This window comes from Xenopus laevis, chromosome 3L, assembly GCF_017654675.1.
Source record: "Xenopus laevis strain J_2021 chromosome 3L, Xenopus_laevis_v10.1, whole genome shotgun sequence".
Classification (NCBI taxonomy): Eukaryota; Metazoa; Chordata; class Amphibia; order Anura; family Pipidae; genus Xenopus; species Xenopus laevis.
The window spans coordinates 60,869,684-60,886,564 of NC_054375.1; the positions used below are offsets into that span (position 1 = coordinate 60,869,684).

General features: G+C 40.6%; 1 protein-coding gene across 1 annotated transcript in view; it reads left to right on the forward strand.

The window, feature by feature from the left end:
* lrriq1.L (leucine-rich repeats and IQ motif containing 1 L homeolog) overlaps positions 1-15,451 on the forward strand; it is an 86,860-nt gene extending 71,409 nt beyond the window's left edge. The window contains exons 23-26 of the mRNA XM_018252374.2: positions 11,468-11,600; positions 12,423-12,483; positions 14,474-14,591; positions 15,127-15,451. Coding sequence (XP_018107863.1) covers positions 11,468-11,600; positions 12,423-12,483; positions 14,474-14,591; positions 15,127-15,257 — 443 coding nt within the window. The 3' untranslated portion in view covers positions 15,258-15,451. The remainder of the gene's footprint in view (positions 1-11,467; positions 11,601-12,422; positions 12,484-14,473; positions 14,592-15,126) is intronic.
* Positions 15,452-16,881: the final 1,430 nt, after the last annotated feature.

Here is a 16,881-nt window from a genome sequence, read left to right on the forward strand (position 1 = left end):
GAGCTACAGATGTACATTGAGGATAGACATTCACCAAATCAGGATTACACCAAAGCCCTTCCCATTTTTGTTTTCTTCCTGTAGCTTGGTCTTCAGCAAAATCATTAACATTTGTCCAAACCATTATTTTCATGTGGCTTTATTGTACTGGACAAACTGAAATGAACAATATCACAGAAACTATTGAACAATGTGGACTTCAATTGCTGTATTCTCTCAGCTTTTCAAATTTGGCTTGGTATTCATACATTTGCCATACAGCCAAATCCAGATGGTATGGATTTCCTTCATCTCTACAACATTACTAGTAAAGCCAAACATTTTTTATACCACGATGATGAGAAGAAATTATATAGATTAGGGACCAGATTTGGACATCGCAAGACATAGGGTCCGATTCATGAAATATTAAACTGGAGAATCCTGAAGGATTCCCAGCAGTTCAATATTTCTTTTCTTATTTCGCAAAAGTTTTCTGCTTGTCAGAAATATTCTGACAGAAAAAGTTCAGCAAATCGCCACATAAAATTTGATACCTGTGTCATTTCATCAGAATGTCTTTGTAGCAGACAAACTGCATTCTGTTCTGTGGGGCACCTGTACGAATCAATACACCCCGAGTCATACTGTACGTGGGGAGAAAGCATTCGGACAATTATATCACTGAGTAAAGTTTTACCGCTTGATTCTGACAAAAAAGACACAAACAGAGCAGAATTCTGGTATAGATTTACAATCTGCAGCAACACTAAACAGAAATAATATTAAAGAAAGATTTATTTGGAAGAATAATGATTTAGGAAAAAGGTTAATTTTGACAGATAGACAAGAGGACTTACACTTGCCACTGGTTCACAGCTGCGCAGGTTAATGGAGCCAAAAACAATTTATATACAGTTTATATATATTTTAAGGTATGGGTGTCTGATTGTGGAGGTTATATGAATCTTTAAGCTAAATAAAATAATCATTTTACCCAGATTCTTAGTGCCTGAAACCCACCACTTGGAATCTGGGTAGGGACAAGAGTTTTTCAAAATCTTTTCTAAACTGCTAGTAAGGATTCTTTTGAAATCTGAAAAGCACATACAGTTGTGATGTATTATTTATTTAAACAAGGGGAATGGTCACTATTAAAAAAATCCACAAACTATTGCAAATTTCGGACTCAATCCACAAGACCGTTTATCTCCCAGTGTAGTTTTGTTGATAGAATTGATTTCAGCTTGCTAATATTTATTCACCCTGGACAAACTACTGATATCATCAGCTGGCATTAGGCAAATATGACACAGATGCCTAAATCTGAATTGGTGTCTTATTTTCATTTGGCAACATTGGTATATTTCATCTTTCTACCTCAAACCATGACCGTAAAAGAATCTTTGTAGCATAACCTAGACAGAGACTTCAATGTGGGTATCTCTTTTAACATGCCAAAACTTTCTATAATACTAATGCTGTATTTTTAATTTTATAGACCCTGTAACAGGAACAGTAATTTATTAGAATTACTAGTGTTTCGGCACAGCAAAATATTATCTAACAGCATAGGCATCTTTGCACACCTTTATTAACAACCAACAACTAATTGACAACAGGATATCTGCAGATCTGGTGTGCCTTCACGCAGGAGCTACTAGGAAATAAAATCTGCTTTTGCTTTTCCACAGGTTTGGAATATCTTACCTACACATAGGGGCCCATTTACTTAGTTCGAGTGAAGGAATAGCGGAAAAATAGTTCGAATTTTGAATGGCCAAATATGACCATCGAATGGGCAAATATGACCATCGAATGGGCTACTTCGACCTTTGACTACGACCTTCGAAACGAACGATTCAAACTAAAAATCGTTTGACTATTCGACCATTCAATAGTCGAAGTACTGTTTCTTCGACCGCCTAGTTCGCCACCTAAAAACTACCGAGCACCAATGGAAGGTCCCCATAGGCTTCCTAACAATGTGCCCCATAGTATTGGTATTTATTTGGTAGCAAACACATACAATGCAATAAAATGGATCAAGTGTCAATTAGTATTTTTCTTGTTCAACCCTTAACAGACCTGATCTGTGATATTGTGTGACTGTACAGTAAGAAATTCTGGACATATTTGAGACATACATCTGTTAAACAATGCCATGTTTCTTTCATGAGTAAACACTTGGTAATGGTACTTTGTGTTAGTCATGTCATGTTAAATAATCTGTTCGAGAGTTTTAAGGAGGGGAACAAAAATCAACTTAAGACTGTAGAGCATATTACATGGTGTCTATTTTTATACAAATGTGTAAGTGGTTTCCAGCTCCCTTTTTATTTCTGGGAGCAATCTGTGCAATTGGCATTGGGTTATAATATACATACGATATAGATCTCTCTGTTTTTCTTAATCTACCCATTGATCAGTAAACAATGGCTTATTTTTGCCCAGGATAAAAGATTTTGTCATGGCAGCTGGTTTTAAGTAGCTACTTGCCCACAGGACAAATACATTTACAAATCTTGGGATGTGGTTTATACATCATGCTATGGTTTGCTTTTCCGACCGAACCTTTCAAATATGTGATGCAGTCTTCAGTGTTTGTTTGCTGTAATTACTGCTAAAATACAGACATTTTCCCATTTTGGTTACTTTTCTGATGTTTTAAGTGCTTAGCTTTCTTGACTTTCCTCTTCACTGTTGATTCAATTCAGAAATGTACATAAATAATGACTGTTGGAATGTTCAGTGAAATGCTGCTCAAAACATTTCTTTTTGGTAATTTAAGGTGATATTGAATCATTCTGTAGTATGGATATCTATTTCAGAGCATCATTTTAATATAGTTTGATATGTATTGCCCTAGAAATCCATACAACACTTGGTATGGAAAGTCCTAGAATATTTTACATATTTGCACAAACATATCTGCATTTGGTTGTCAAGTATCCATCAGCAACATGCTGTTGTAGTCTGAGAGTATCATTGTTCAGTCTTACTTGTGAGGTTTGCTTGCTCTTCTAGTGAATTCTGCATGAAGTTATTGACTCTTGTGATTTCTGTGTCAGTCTTCCTTTGTACCCTGAAATGCTACAATGTTGAATTCAAATACTTGCATTTGTAAAATTTAGCATTCAATTTCTTCCATTGAAGAAAAAAACCCAGTAATGCCAAAAAAGTAATTGAATTATAATGTATTGTTGTCCTGCACTGGCAATTTTTTGTGTTTGCTTCGTAAAGACACTATAGTTTATAAAAACAAGCTGCTGTGTAGCCATGAGGGCAGCCATTCAAAGCTGAAAAGGGTGAAAAGCCACAGGTTACATAGTAGATTTGGTTAAACAGGTTACATAGCAGATAACACAAACTTTGTGTAATACAATGGAAGTCTACAGAACTTTTCTGTTATCTGCTATGTAATCTGAGCTATTTCTCCTTTTTTCAGACTAAATGGCTGCCCCCATGGTTACACAGCAGCTTGTTTATACAAACTATAGTAGTTATTCTGAAGCAAACACACCAGTTGTACCAGTGCAGGACAACTGTACATTATAATTTATGTACGCTTTTTTTTTTGGTGTTGTTGTTCCTTAAATAGGATGATACATAAAAGGGCCTATGTACTAAAGACTTTTCACAATCATTAATTGCCGCTTGTAATTAGCTACAGCGTTTGCCGATTCAGAGGGGTTCTGCTTCTAAGGCGTAACACCCTATTGATCAGAATGGTGTTCGACTTGTCAAAGTCACAATCCAAAACATTTTGATGCACTGACACATTCATCAGCTTTGATAAATGTTTAATGAAAATGTTTCTGATTGTCAGGAAGACATTACTGGCCATCGGGAAAGTGTTTAATAACTAAAATTATTTTACTTTAAGTAAATCGACCTCCTTATATCCCCACCCACTGTGCAGCTCAAACAATAAATCATAATTTAGATAAAAATATACGAAAAAGCCTGTTTATTTCTAAAGCCTTAATAGTTTTTTGTATACTATGTGAAATGTAGATTATATCCAACACTTGAGTGAATAGCATGTGGGAAGAAACCAAATTATGAAAAAAGAAAAAAAGAAAATGACATCATAATGATCACAATGAAACTATTCCCACTCAAGAATGGAGTGTTCACACTAGAGCACAGTATCCATAGGTATCAGGTGCCTGCAGAGAATAAACCAGTCTGCAACAGGCTAGGCTAACCTAGATCCAGAAAAGCAAATGACTGTGGCACGCTGTAATTCAAGCAATGTTAAATTGGTGGTTAATTGCCTCCACAATAGACATGAATATGGCATGAGTTGTGTTTTCATGAAACAATTCTGTGCTTGCCAAGAAAACAGAGTTTAGAGAATGCATAAGTGCAATCACATGCAAAACAGAGAAACTGCTAATATTAAATCAACTGTTATTTATAATATTGACATTTGTATTAATTGCAATAGTAACTTTGTTGTTGGGTTAACAACATGAGAATGCTGCATTAATGAGAATCTAATTTGTGTTCTGTGGGCAGAACCACACATGAACTGAAAATTAGATTTGTTGAACATGATCGGAATGTTCGACTGGGAGCAACTATGTACCCTGTCTGTGAGGGAGGTTCACAGTGGAGACCCAGCCAGTCTGTAGATATTAGATACAGACAAAACCCCTGTTTTAATAATAAATGAACTACTATTTTTGGTGGTTGCAATCCACTGAAAGGGTATACAAGGAATGGAAATATTGGGGTTACATTCCTACAAGCAGAACCTTGCAACATGCTTTGAGTTTATTAGACCATCATTCAACAGATGTGTGCAAGATGCTACAGAATAACTTTAGACTAATAGCATGGCACACCCAACCCTTCCCCCCCAAAAAATCAACCACTGATAAATACATTCTAAAAATCCTATAGGAATGAATAGAAAGTGGGTGGGTTTTTCTATGCTAAACTCTAATCTCACATTTTAATAAATCTTGTGATCTCCCCTTAGATGGTATACAACCATAATTCCAAGAATATCTATGACAGCAAATGTGTTTTCAGGCCAAATCTCACTCTAATTGACCTCCATCTGGGATTTCTGGTGTACCTAGAAGAGCAAATCTCACCCCAACTGGCTGAATACTTCTTGCCAATGCTTCAGGCCCCCCTGTTAGGGGACAGCTCAACAGTTTGGAAACCAATAGTCCATGGGGCTTGATAGTCTATAACCCCTATGGTATTAAAAAGAAGGAAAGGTTAAAACTACGTAAGCCTTATCAGAAAGGTCCACCTAAATATACCAGTAAACCCTCAAAGTAATAATGCTCCGAGTCCTCTGTCAAAAGAAACACTGCATGTCTTTCCTCCAATTGTGTAAACATGGGCTTCTGTATCAGACTTCCTGCCTTCAGCTTAAACCTCCTTGCCCCGGGCGTGAGCATGCTCAGTTTGCTCCTCCCCCCCTCCCATCTCTGCTGTAATCTGAGCCCAGAGCTATAAGTGAGCAGGGAAAGACTCGGGCAGGAAGTGATGTCACACCAAGCTAATACTGCAGCTGCTATCCTAAACAAACAGAGAGCTTATAGAGCTTTTTACTCCAGTATGGGAAAACATTCTACAGAATAAATATAGCATTCTAGCTTGCACTATTGCAGCTAATCTATTGGCAATAAAAGGCCTCCATAGCTTCCCTTCTCCTTTAAGTAATGAGAAGGTCTGTTGTGATTTATATTGTTTTCAGCACTTGTAATGTTATTTCCAGGAAATACATTTTAAATCCTACTGGAGGTTAGGAGAGTATATGTCAGGGAGCCGGGAGCTCCCTCCAGGGAGGTTGTCAGGATCAAGGAGGAAGCCCTCTTGAGGGAACAAGGTCGCGGTGTCCAAAGGGTTAATCGAAGAATAATCTGAATCCAGGCAAGAGTTCAGGGGCAGGCAGATAAAGGCAAAAGTCCAAAGTCCAGGCAAGGGTCAAAGATAATAATCAGGAACAGGATAGCAAAAATAGCACACAGGGAACCCAGGAAATACTTTGGGGAAGATTTCCTATACTTGGGCGCCATCCTGGCGTCTAAACAGGCTTTTTATTTGAATTTGGCGCCTTAGTGACGTCATTGACGTCCTTGCGCCGACGTCGGCGCACTGACGTCATCGCGCCGGCGCCGCTTACCCACGTGGCGGCCATGGGCGCCGCCATCTTGGGAGCGACGCCGGCAGGAGAGGACGCGCTGCCCGGAGCTCCTGGGCCTGCTCCGGGCGGCGATCGTTACAGTACCCCCCCCTTCACGGGGGGCCTCCGGACCACCAGGACTTGGCTTCTGGGGAAACTTGGAATGGAACTCCCTCACCAGACGAGGAGCATGGACATCAGAGTATCCTTCCCAGGAGCATTCTTCAGGGCCAAAGCCCTTCCACTTGATGAGGTACTGAAGAGACCCCCTGGAGATTCTGGAGTCAAGGATCTTCTCCACTTCATATTCTTGTTGACCATCCACAGAGATAGTAGGAGGAGGAGGCTGGACAACAGAAAAGCGGTTGGAGGTAGCGGGTTTCACCAAGGAGACATGAAACACGTTGGGAATTTGCATCTCAGGAGGAAGCTGAAGTCTGACAGCCACAGGATTGATCACCTCCAGGATGGAAAAAGGACCTACGAACCTCGGACCCAACTTAGGAGATGGTACCTTCAACCGAATGTTCCTGGAAGACAACCAGACTTTATCACCGACCTTGTAGGGAGGAGAGGGTCTACGTCTACGATCTGCAAACGTCTTAAGAACCAGAGCACTCTTCTCCAGATTGGACTTGGTTGCGGCCCAAATAGCAGACATGTGGGCTGCATGGTCATCAGCGGCCGGAACATCGGACAACACAAAGTCTTGTGGGAAGGCTTGAGGATGTTGACCATACACCGCCATAAATGGGGACCTTCCAGTGGAAGTGTGGCAGGCATTGTTATGAGCAAATTCCGCCCACGGGAGGAGATCAGACCAATCATCTTGACAAAGGGAAACGTGGTTCCTCAAGAACTGTTCCAGGGCTTGGTTGACACGTTCAGCTGCCCCATTCGTCTGCGGGTGGTATGCAGATGAAAACTGAAGAACAATTCCCAGGTCTTTGCATAGGGAACGCCAGAACTTGGCAGTAAACTGTGTGCCTCTATCGGAGACGATCTCCACCGGGAAACCATGCAGGCGGAAGATGTACTGGATAAATAGCTGGGACAACTCCACCGCAGAGGGCAACTTCTTCAGAGGGATGAAATGGGCCATTTTGGAGAAACGATCAATGACAACCCAGATCACCGTGTTCCCACAGGAGGGAGGAAGTTCGACAATGAAGTCCATGGACAGGTGGGTCCAGGGACGGGAAGGAACTGGCAAGGGCTGTAGTAACCCACTGGGGCGGGAGTGGCTTGACTTAGATGTGGCACAAACATTACAAGCAGCAACAAAGTCTTTCACATCTTTGCGGATATCAGGCCACCAGACCAGGCGTCGTAAGAGTTCAAGAGTTTTAGCTGGGCCAGGGTGTCCGGCTTGCCTGGAGCAATGGGTCTGTTGCAGGATAGGCAGACGCAGCTCAGGAGGAACAAATGCCATCCCAATGGGAGTACCGGAAGGAGCAGAAGACTGACCAGCCAGGATTTGGTCGGCAAACTGTGGATACAGGGAGGCAATAATCTTGACTGGAGGGATGATTGGCTCTTGTCTTTCAAGAGAGCGGTCCACCGGAGTGAAGCTACGAGACAAGGCATCGGCCTTCCGATTCTTGGAGCCTGGGCGATAAGTCAAGATAAAATTAAATCGAGAGAAGAAGAGAGCCCACCTTGCCTGTCTGGGGTTTCGCCTCTTGAGGGACTGGATGAACTCGAGATTCTTATGATCGGTGTAAATCTGAACAGGAATCAGAGAACCCTCCAAGAGGTGACGCCATTCTTCAAGGGCGAGTTTAACAGCCAAGAGTTCTCGGTTCCCGACATCGTAGTTCTGCTCTGCGGACGAGAACTTCTTGGAGAAATAAGCACAGGGGTGCAACTTCCCATCAGCGGGGTGTCTCTGAGACAGGATGGCTCCGGCTCCGACTTCAGAAGCATCAACTTCGATGCAGAAGGGTAGTTCAGGATTGGGGTGTCGGAGGACAGAAGCGGACGTGAAGGCCTCTTTCAAGGACTGAAAAGCATCAATGGCAGATGGAGGCCACAAGCTGGGTTTACCCCCTTTCCGGATGAGGACCAGGATAGGTGCAATGCGGGAAGAGAACCCCCGGATGAACTGCCGATAGTAATTAGCAAATCCGATAAATCTCTGGATTGCCTTGGTACAGAGCGGGAGAGGCCACTCCTGGATGGCAGACACTTTCACGGGATCCATCTCAAATCCCTCAGGAGAGATAATGTATCCTAGGAAGGGGATCTTAGACACCTCGAAGACGCACTTCTCCAACTTGGCGAAGAGAGAGTTCTTCCTCAAACGAGAGAGTACCTCCTTCACCTGGGAGCGATGGCTTTCTAGGTCTTTAGAAAAGATCAGGATGTCGTCCAGGTACACGACTACGAACCTTCCTAGGAGATCCCGGAACACATCGTTAACAAACTCCTGGAAGACGGCAGGGGCATTGCAAAGGCCAAAGGGCATAACGAGATATTCATAGTGCCCGTCACGAGTGTTGAAAGCCGTCTTCCATTCATCACCCTCACGGATGCGAATGAGGTTGTACGCCCCACGGAGATCCAACTTAGTAAAGATTTTAGCCCCCTTCAATTGGTCAAAGAGTTCGGCAATCAAGGGCAAGGGATACCGGTTCTTAACCGTAATCTTATTAAGACCCCGGTAGTCGATGCAAGGACGAAGGCCTCCATCCTTCTTTTCCACGAAGAAGAATCCAGCCCCGGCAGGAGAGGTAGAAGGGTGAATAAACCCCCGCTGAAGATTTTCTTGGATATACTGCTTCATAGCAGTGGTCTCCGCTGGAGAGAGAGGATAAGTACGACCTCTAGGGGGCATGGTTCCAGGCAGGAGATCGACAGGACAATCGTATTGTCGATGTGGAGGAAGGAATTCTGCAGACTTCTTACAGAACACATCAGCGAATTCCTTGTAAAAGGGGGGTAGAGTCTTCAGATCAGACAAAGAGATATTCACCCTCCGGAGGGGTTCAGCAGGAAGGCAGTGCTGCTGGCAAAATGGGCTCCAACGGGAAATCTGTCCTGCGGACCAATCAATGGAAGGATTATGCAGGCGCAGCCAAGGAAGACCCAACACAACTGGAACGGATGGGCAGGAAATAATTAGGAACGAAAGTCTTTCTTTATGCAATGTCCCAACCTGCACAGGCAATTCCCCAGTCGTCATGGAGATAAATTCAGCCTCCAGGGGTCTGTCGTCAATGGCTGTGACTCGGAGAGGAGTAGACAATGGGAATAAGGGAACTTCCAAGTGTTTGGCGAACAGAGCGTCCATGAAGTTCCCAGCAGCTCCAGAGTCAATGAAAGCAGAGCCAACAATAGTCTTAGTGGCTAGGCGAATCTGTAAAGGAAGGAGAAACCTGTGAGTGTTCTCTTGAGACTTTGGAGTAGTGCCCCCTACATGTGTTACCCTAGATATACCTCGGGGAACAGAACTCGTGGGCTTCGCTGGACAAGAATTCGCAAAATGAGACTGTCCGCCACAATACAGACATAAGCCAGCCATTCGTCTACGGAGTCTTTCTTGTTCGGAGAGACGAGCCCTTCCAACCTGCATCGGTTCCTCCGGAGGAGAAGGAGGAGCTTGAGCAGCTGGAGTTTGCAAGAGAGGTCTCTGGAAGCGAGGTGCCAACACGGGTTGAAATCGTTTACAATGCTCCCTCTCTACTTGATGCTCTCTGAGACGAGTGTCCACTTTAATGGACAGTGCAATCAGATCTTCCAGCAGATCAGGGAACTCCCTGGAGACAAGATCATCTTTAATGCGAATAGACAGACCTTGATAGAATACGGCCTTATAGGCATCGTCATTCCAGGAAGTTTCAGCCATCAAAGTTCTAAAGTCAATAGCATAGTCACTGACGCTGCGGTTTCCCTGTCGGAGTTGCAGGAGACGAGAAGGAGCATTAGTGACCCGACCCGGGGCATCAAACACAGTACGGAATGTTTGCAGAAAAGCCTTGGCATCAAAAGTCAGTGGAGAATTCTTCTCCCAAAGAGATGTTGCCCACTCAAGCGGTTTGCCCACCAAACGAGACATTACATACCCCACCTTGGAACGTTCATTGGGGAAGTGCGAGGGTTGAAACTCGAACTGGATCTGGCACTGTGTAGCAAAACCTCTGCAGGCCTGTGGGTCCCCACTGAAGCGAGGAGGAGGCGGAATACGAGGCTCACCAGACGAGAAACCTGTGTTAGATGAGACGTCCGCCAAGGGAGGATTTGCAGCCGCTTGGGAAGCAGGAGGCGCTGGAGGCACTCGGGAGAGAAGGGTATCGAGTGCCTGTGCAATGTGGTACTGCTGGGCTTCATATTCCTCCATGCGGGATGCCAGTCCGCGGAGCGCTCGTCCGACATCAGGCGTAGCTTCCTCAGTAGGATCCATGGCCCAAGTATAATGTCAGGGAGCCGGGAGCTCCCTCCAGGGAGGTTGTCAGGATCAAGGAGGAAGCCCTCTTGAGGGAACTAGGTCGCGGTGTCCAAAGGGTTAATCGAAGAATAATCTGAATCCAGGCAAGAGTTCAGGGGCAGGCAGATAAAGGCAAAAGTCCAAAGTCCAGGCAAGGGTCAAAGATAATAATCAGGAACAGGATAGCAAAAATAGCACACAGGGAACCCAGGAAATACTTTGGGGAAGATTTCCTATACTTGGGCGCCATCCTGGCGTCTAAACAGGCTTTTTATTTGAATTTGGCGCCTTAGTGACGTCATTGACGTCCTTGCGCCGACGTCGGCGCACTGACGTCATCGCGCCGGCGCCGCTTACCCACGTGGCGGCCATGGGCGCCGCCATCTTGGGAGCGACGCCGGCAGGAGAGGACGCGCCGCCCGGAGCTCCTGGGCCTGCTCCGGGCGGCGATCGTTACAGTATATATACTAAAAAATATTTTAAAAAAACTATACAGACACTAAAAATACAGTATGTTACTTCCTTCATTTGTTGCATTATGTCATGATAACCTTGTATCTGAGGATGGCTTAGTTTAAAAGTGTGTCAGGTTTCATTGGGAGTATACAAATACGATTTGTTGTACAATATGTATAGAGCTGTAGTATGAATTAGGCATCAGTTATGTGTTCTTCTGCACGCACTTCTTTTGCCAAAATAGTCCTGAAAGACCTCCTTTAACTTAACTTCATGACCTAGTGAGTATTAGTGTTTTGCTGAGATTTACTTACCCTGAATTTTATGCTACCCACATGGTGAATGATGTTATAAAAGCATTTCCGGATATGTTATATAAGCATTCCAGGATATCCAATTTTACTATGCAAGGTATTATTGACTTGGCTTAATATGACATTTTCCCTTTATTTTAGGTGGTGTAGAGGAATTATTTCATCTAAATGAAGGGCCTTCAGAAGCATTTGAGTCCAGCAAAGAGTTCACTTATCAGTGGCTTCACACACAATGCGGAGACTTTGAAGTAACTAGTTCAAGAATTGGTAAAAGGTAAGATCTCTATATGTTAGATTGTAGAATTCATATACATAGATGTTGCTATCTAAGAAATGTTCTTGATGTTCTGTACTCTATATAGTTCTCATTGAATATACCTTATAGCACAGGTGAATCCACAATTGCTCATGAGATTGAGTCAGCTGGAATGAGGAAATATTTATGAGCAAAGTGCCTTTCTAACTATTGGGGTGAGCACAGTTACAGGACAGAGTAGATACAAAAGTTACAACCAACCAATCTTTAACTTTATAAAAATTAAATGATGATATGTGATACACTTCTTTGCACGGTGCCTGGGCACCATTATTGATAATATACTGTTCTAAAATAGTGCTGGTTCTGAAATAAACTTGATTCTATTGAACCACCTGATGAAGTGCCAGAACGAGGTATAAAACGTGTCAGGTGATTGTACACGTCATAGTCCAGAAAATATGTCTCAAAAATTATACCTGTTTTAAACTTGTTGCTTGAGAGACACTTCTTTAACCTTTTTTCTTGGCTATTTTATCAGGTAATAGATTTTCCAATTTACAGCCTTATATAAACAAATATTTGTATTTAGTAGGGTTAATGCAGGACTACCACAGATTTTTTGGGATAGGGTATGGAGGTTGGTTATTTCTCATGATGAATACAAGTCTTTATTGTTACTTTAAGAAACTGGTGAACTAAATGTATAGTAGCACTTATATATGTTAGCAAACTGGTCATAATTTATTAATAGTATATTCTACTAATAATATTTGCTTTAGGAATCTGCTGAAATATCATGTGGGTCATAATTATGTTTATTTTTGTAATTATTTTTAGTAAACCTTTCTTGCCTGAATTGAATCACGATGTTTTGAATGGTGGACGTGTTCAGCTTGTGGTAAGAAATAATTCCTACTTGCCCTATAGCAGGATAATCTGGTTTCCAGTTTGAGCATTTTTGCATACATTTGCATAATGATTAAAAGTTTAAAGATTTAATGACTGACCATGTGTCTAGCATACCACAAATGTAACTGCGCCAGTGTAAGAGGTAATGTATGCCAAACCATAAATAATAGGGCTGTAATTGTATCAAGGTGCTTTCTTGTGTGCTATATAATTCTTAGTACTGAAGGTCATGCAGTTTATATCAAGCACAGAACGATAATGTGCAATTTGCATGCTTATTATCCATGGCTGGATTATTTATTATTCATTATTACATTTGGAAAACTGAAAAAAAGAAAGCCTTTCATTCTGATTTAACAAAAGTATAATAACTGGCTATCAGTATTTTCCACCAATCTCCTTGGGTATAACCTAATATTGGGAATCTTGCAGCCAGACCCTTTTTTGCTATACTGGAAGTATAAGATTTCTTGGAAATTTTTTCAAGATTCTATCACTATACCAGTCTTGAATGTAAACATGTATGGTACATACTGTATACCAAAGCAATGGCAGGCATAATAAATACAGGAAAAGTAGCTCTTTTTTTCCTTCAACTTTTTGTGGCTTTTTGGCTTATGGTTTAATAAATCAGCCCCTTAGATGCCTGTTTACCAACATTCTCATTTTACTGGTTTTAGAGTTTTTCAAAACCACAAATAAACAAATTTTCTCTAAAACCATGAATGCCATGTAATTTATTAAAAGATCTGAATATAAAAATCACAAACAAAAAGCTAAAAAAAATACAAAAGTCTCTAAAAATTCTAATTTTTCATACTATTGTAAAAGAAACATCAGTAATGTAATAAAATTCGCAATGAGCTAAACTTTGGGAATAAAAATTCGCCTGTCACAATGTAATATTCTTCGTTAGGCTTTTATTGCATTGCGAAACTTAATTGCGCATTACAAATCTTTAACACCTGCTCTGAAGTTTTGTTAAATGTTACTACATACACAGTGAACTTTTGCAAAAGCAGTTTGATCGCAAACTTTGCGAGGAAGTTGAGGTCTTAATCAGTCAAGAATGGCTCAACCATGGTCGCTAACGGGCGAAAGTGTATTTGCAAATGTTGTTTGCGATAACAAAGCATATTACATTCCCCCCCCCCAAATATCCGAATGGCTACAAAAATGGTCCAAAATGGTCCAATAGAATTAGCACAGCTCCCATTGATTTCCATAGCACCTCAACTGCTTTTACTTGCCAAAGTTTTGTTTTAGAGTTTTGCATTTTTTTGCATTTTACACTTCATAAATCTCAAATGTTTTGAGTTTCAGAGAAAAAATATGATTCGTCATTAAAAATAAAAATTTGAATGTTAGTAAATAGGTCACCACACGAGATGGAGGACATGAAACCACAAAAAAAATCCCAGTTGGATAAAGTGTTAAATCTGGCCAATGATCATATAGGCGTGTGTGTGCAATCAACCACTATACAGAAACATTGTTTTCCTGTCTCTATTCATTTGCCATTATTTGGAAGATTTCCAAATATTCTACTTCTGGCCTCTGTTGATAAATCTCTAGTCTTTGTAGTCAGATAGACCAAGATTTGCCTAATCAGTCATCGTTCCAAATAATCTAGCCATGTTTACCCAGCTTTAGATTTACAGCAAGTTGTTGTGAGAGTGTCCATTCTTCTACATGCCCTGTACAAAACAAACTCAACCCACCATACTTGAGGACCTTACTTATATCGCCACTTCACTACATTAAACTGTTGCGATGGTTTGGGACAGTAATGCCTGACATAAGAAACCATTTAGAAACATTTCCAAGAGCCACATTGTGAATTAAGGCTTTTGCAACAAACTAGTTGCAGCAATAACAGTTGGCAATAGTTGTAATAGCAGGTCCTATTTAAAGCACATGTCACAAAATATATTCTTGAAAAAAAAATTTAATTTTATATGTCCTGCTGTTTTTCCCAGGCTAATGGCGTAAGCAAAGAAGCTCTCGATTTGGATCTGATTTCTGTGAAATCTGGAAGTACTTTAACTCGGACCAGAAAAAATGGCACACAGAGACAATATTCTGCAGGATCATCCAGTAAGTGCAAGTGTTTATTAGTTATGGCAACTAATGGCATCATCAGAGATGTTTCCAGGACTGCTGCCAACCCATGCTTACTTCGTTTTGGGTTTGGAGCAGGCAAGGGAATGTATATCGTTGGTGTAGTTTCTACTGGTAAAATACTACCTGAAGAATCTTTCTTACCTCGTCTCATGGCAAGAATGCCCCTATGCATTATTTCATCATCATCCTCAATCGTTGTCATTTATGTATATATCACCAGCAAGTTAGACAGCTTTGCGTTAATTTTTAATGAACAGGGTTATAGAGTAAAAATAGATTAGGGTAGAGAAAAACTCTGTAGAATATTACAAATATATATATATATATATATATATATATATATTATATATATATATATATATATATATATATATATATAATATATGTGTGTGTGTGTACATTGGAATACCATTTCTGTGTACTCTGTAATGAAAACAGATAAAAATTAGTTGAAACCTTTAAGTTCTGCTTCTGTATATCTGCTGAAAATAACTTTTGTCTCTTCCAGACAGAGAAGTCATTACACCTATCAAGACAGGTTCAGGACCTCATAAAAAAGAGAGGATTTCTTTTCGAGACAGCCCAGTGCAGTTGAGCGGTGGATGGGGTCGAGGAAAGAAGAAAGAGAAAAATGGGTAGTCATATTTGAGAATATGAAAATGAAAACTCAATTAATGCATTTTAGGTTTTGCAGATATAGCGCTTATTTAAATAAAATGTTAGATTATCAGCATTTTGCTATATTAAAATGTTGACTCTTGCGTGTCAGACACTGTAACATGTAATACACATTGGTTAATTTTTGTTTTAAAAAATATACTATTTATTTCTTATGGCTGAGAGTTTTTAATTCTGCTCCACCTGAGCTTTTACATTTGAGTAATTGTGCCATTGTTATTTAATTCTATACTTTAGCATTCAGCAATGACATTAGAATACAAGGTTACCAAATATACATGCAAGTAGACTGGTAGGAAAATATTCCAGTATCCCAACACCCTGCTTCCATCCAAAGCCAGCAATATATGAATTCCAATGTATAGGTGTGGATACAAATGAGCGCAGGAGAATCTGCTGCAAAAGTTGCCTTTATTCAAAACACGACATGTTTCGAGCACTTGCTCTTTATCAAGTCATACACTTGATAAAGAGCAAGAGCTCGAAACATGTCGTGTTTTGAATAAAGGCAACTTTTGCAGCAGATTCTCCTGCGCTCATTTGTATCCACACCTATACATTGGAATTCATATGTTACCAAATATACCACAAAGCAGCAATAATTAAAGAACAGTTTTGTTTTGGGAAGCAATGCAATATTAGTGCTAAATATCAACTGAGAAAACCCATGCTGATGAACTCCCAATCTGTTTCATTGGCCATGGGGACAACTGTCTTCCTCAGTACTTTCAAGGCAGACTGATTGGTTTACATCTTATCAACATTGGTTAAATTAAGAGAAAAGCAAAATGCTGCTACTACATTTCTGCTAGGTGTAATGATAAGATGGTATCTGGCCACATAGATAATTACAGATCCATTTTTGTTATTTTTTTGTAGGTATAAAGCACCATGAAGAAGTTGCACCTCTAACACTATCTAAATATGTACAACATATAGAACAATGATTTAAAAAAATCAACAAACTATTAAACTACAGGGAAACCCAGACATCAATGATCTTTTATAACTGCATAGGGTCCAAATTGCACTAGACTAATGTAAGCCAATTACTGATTTGTTGCTATTAGTATCTGCACTGCTGTCATTTGGTACTGAAATTAAGATGAGCCCACAATGTCTTAATTGGTGGTATTAATTGGACATGAAAAGTATGCAACCTAACGGCAAAATGTTGAAAGACTACCATGCAATATGCATCAAAGAGTCCGTGTATGACTCCTGCTCAGTTCTGTTGAAGAGCTCAAAACAGGAGAAACCATTGAAAACACATATTAACTTGTCAATGAATGTGTCAATTTGTTTAATATTTTTTCCCATTTGACAAATTTCCCAGCAGTCAAGAACAGTCAAACCTCTGTGAATCTTTCAGGATTGGCCAGTTTGATATTTCATAAATCAACATTGTATGTTTGATGTTTACATAATTCTATTGTACAGTGCTGAGGAATATGTTGTAATAATAATAATATTTGCAGGTTTAAAAGGCTGATTACCACGCTGAGGACCAATGGTGACTACACCAAATGTGCTTATTAAAAAAAGTATAGAACCAGGTGCACGGTTTCTTGGTAGAATGAAAACT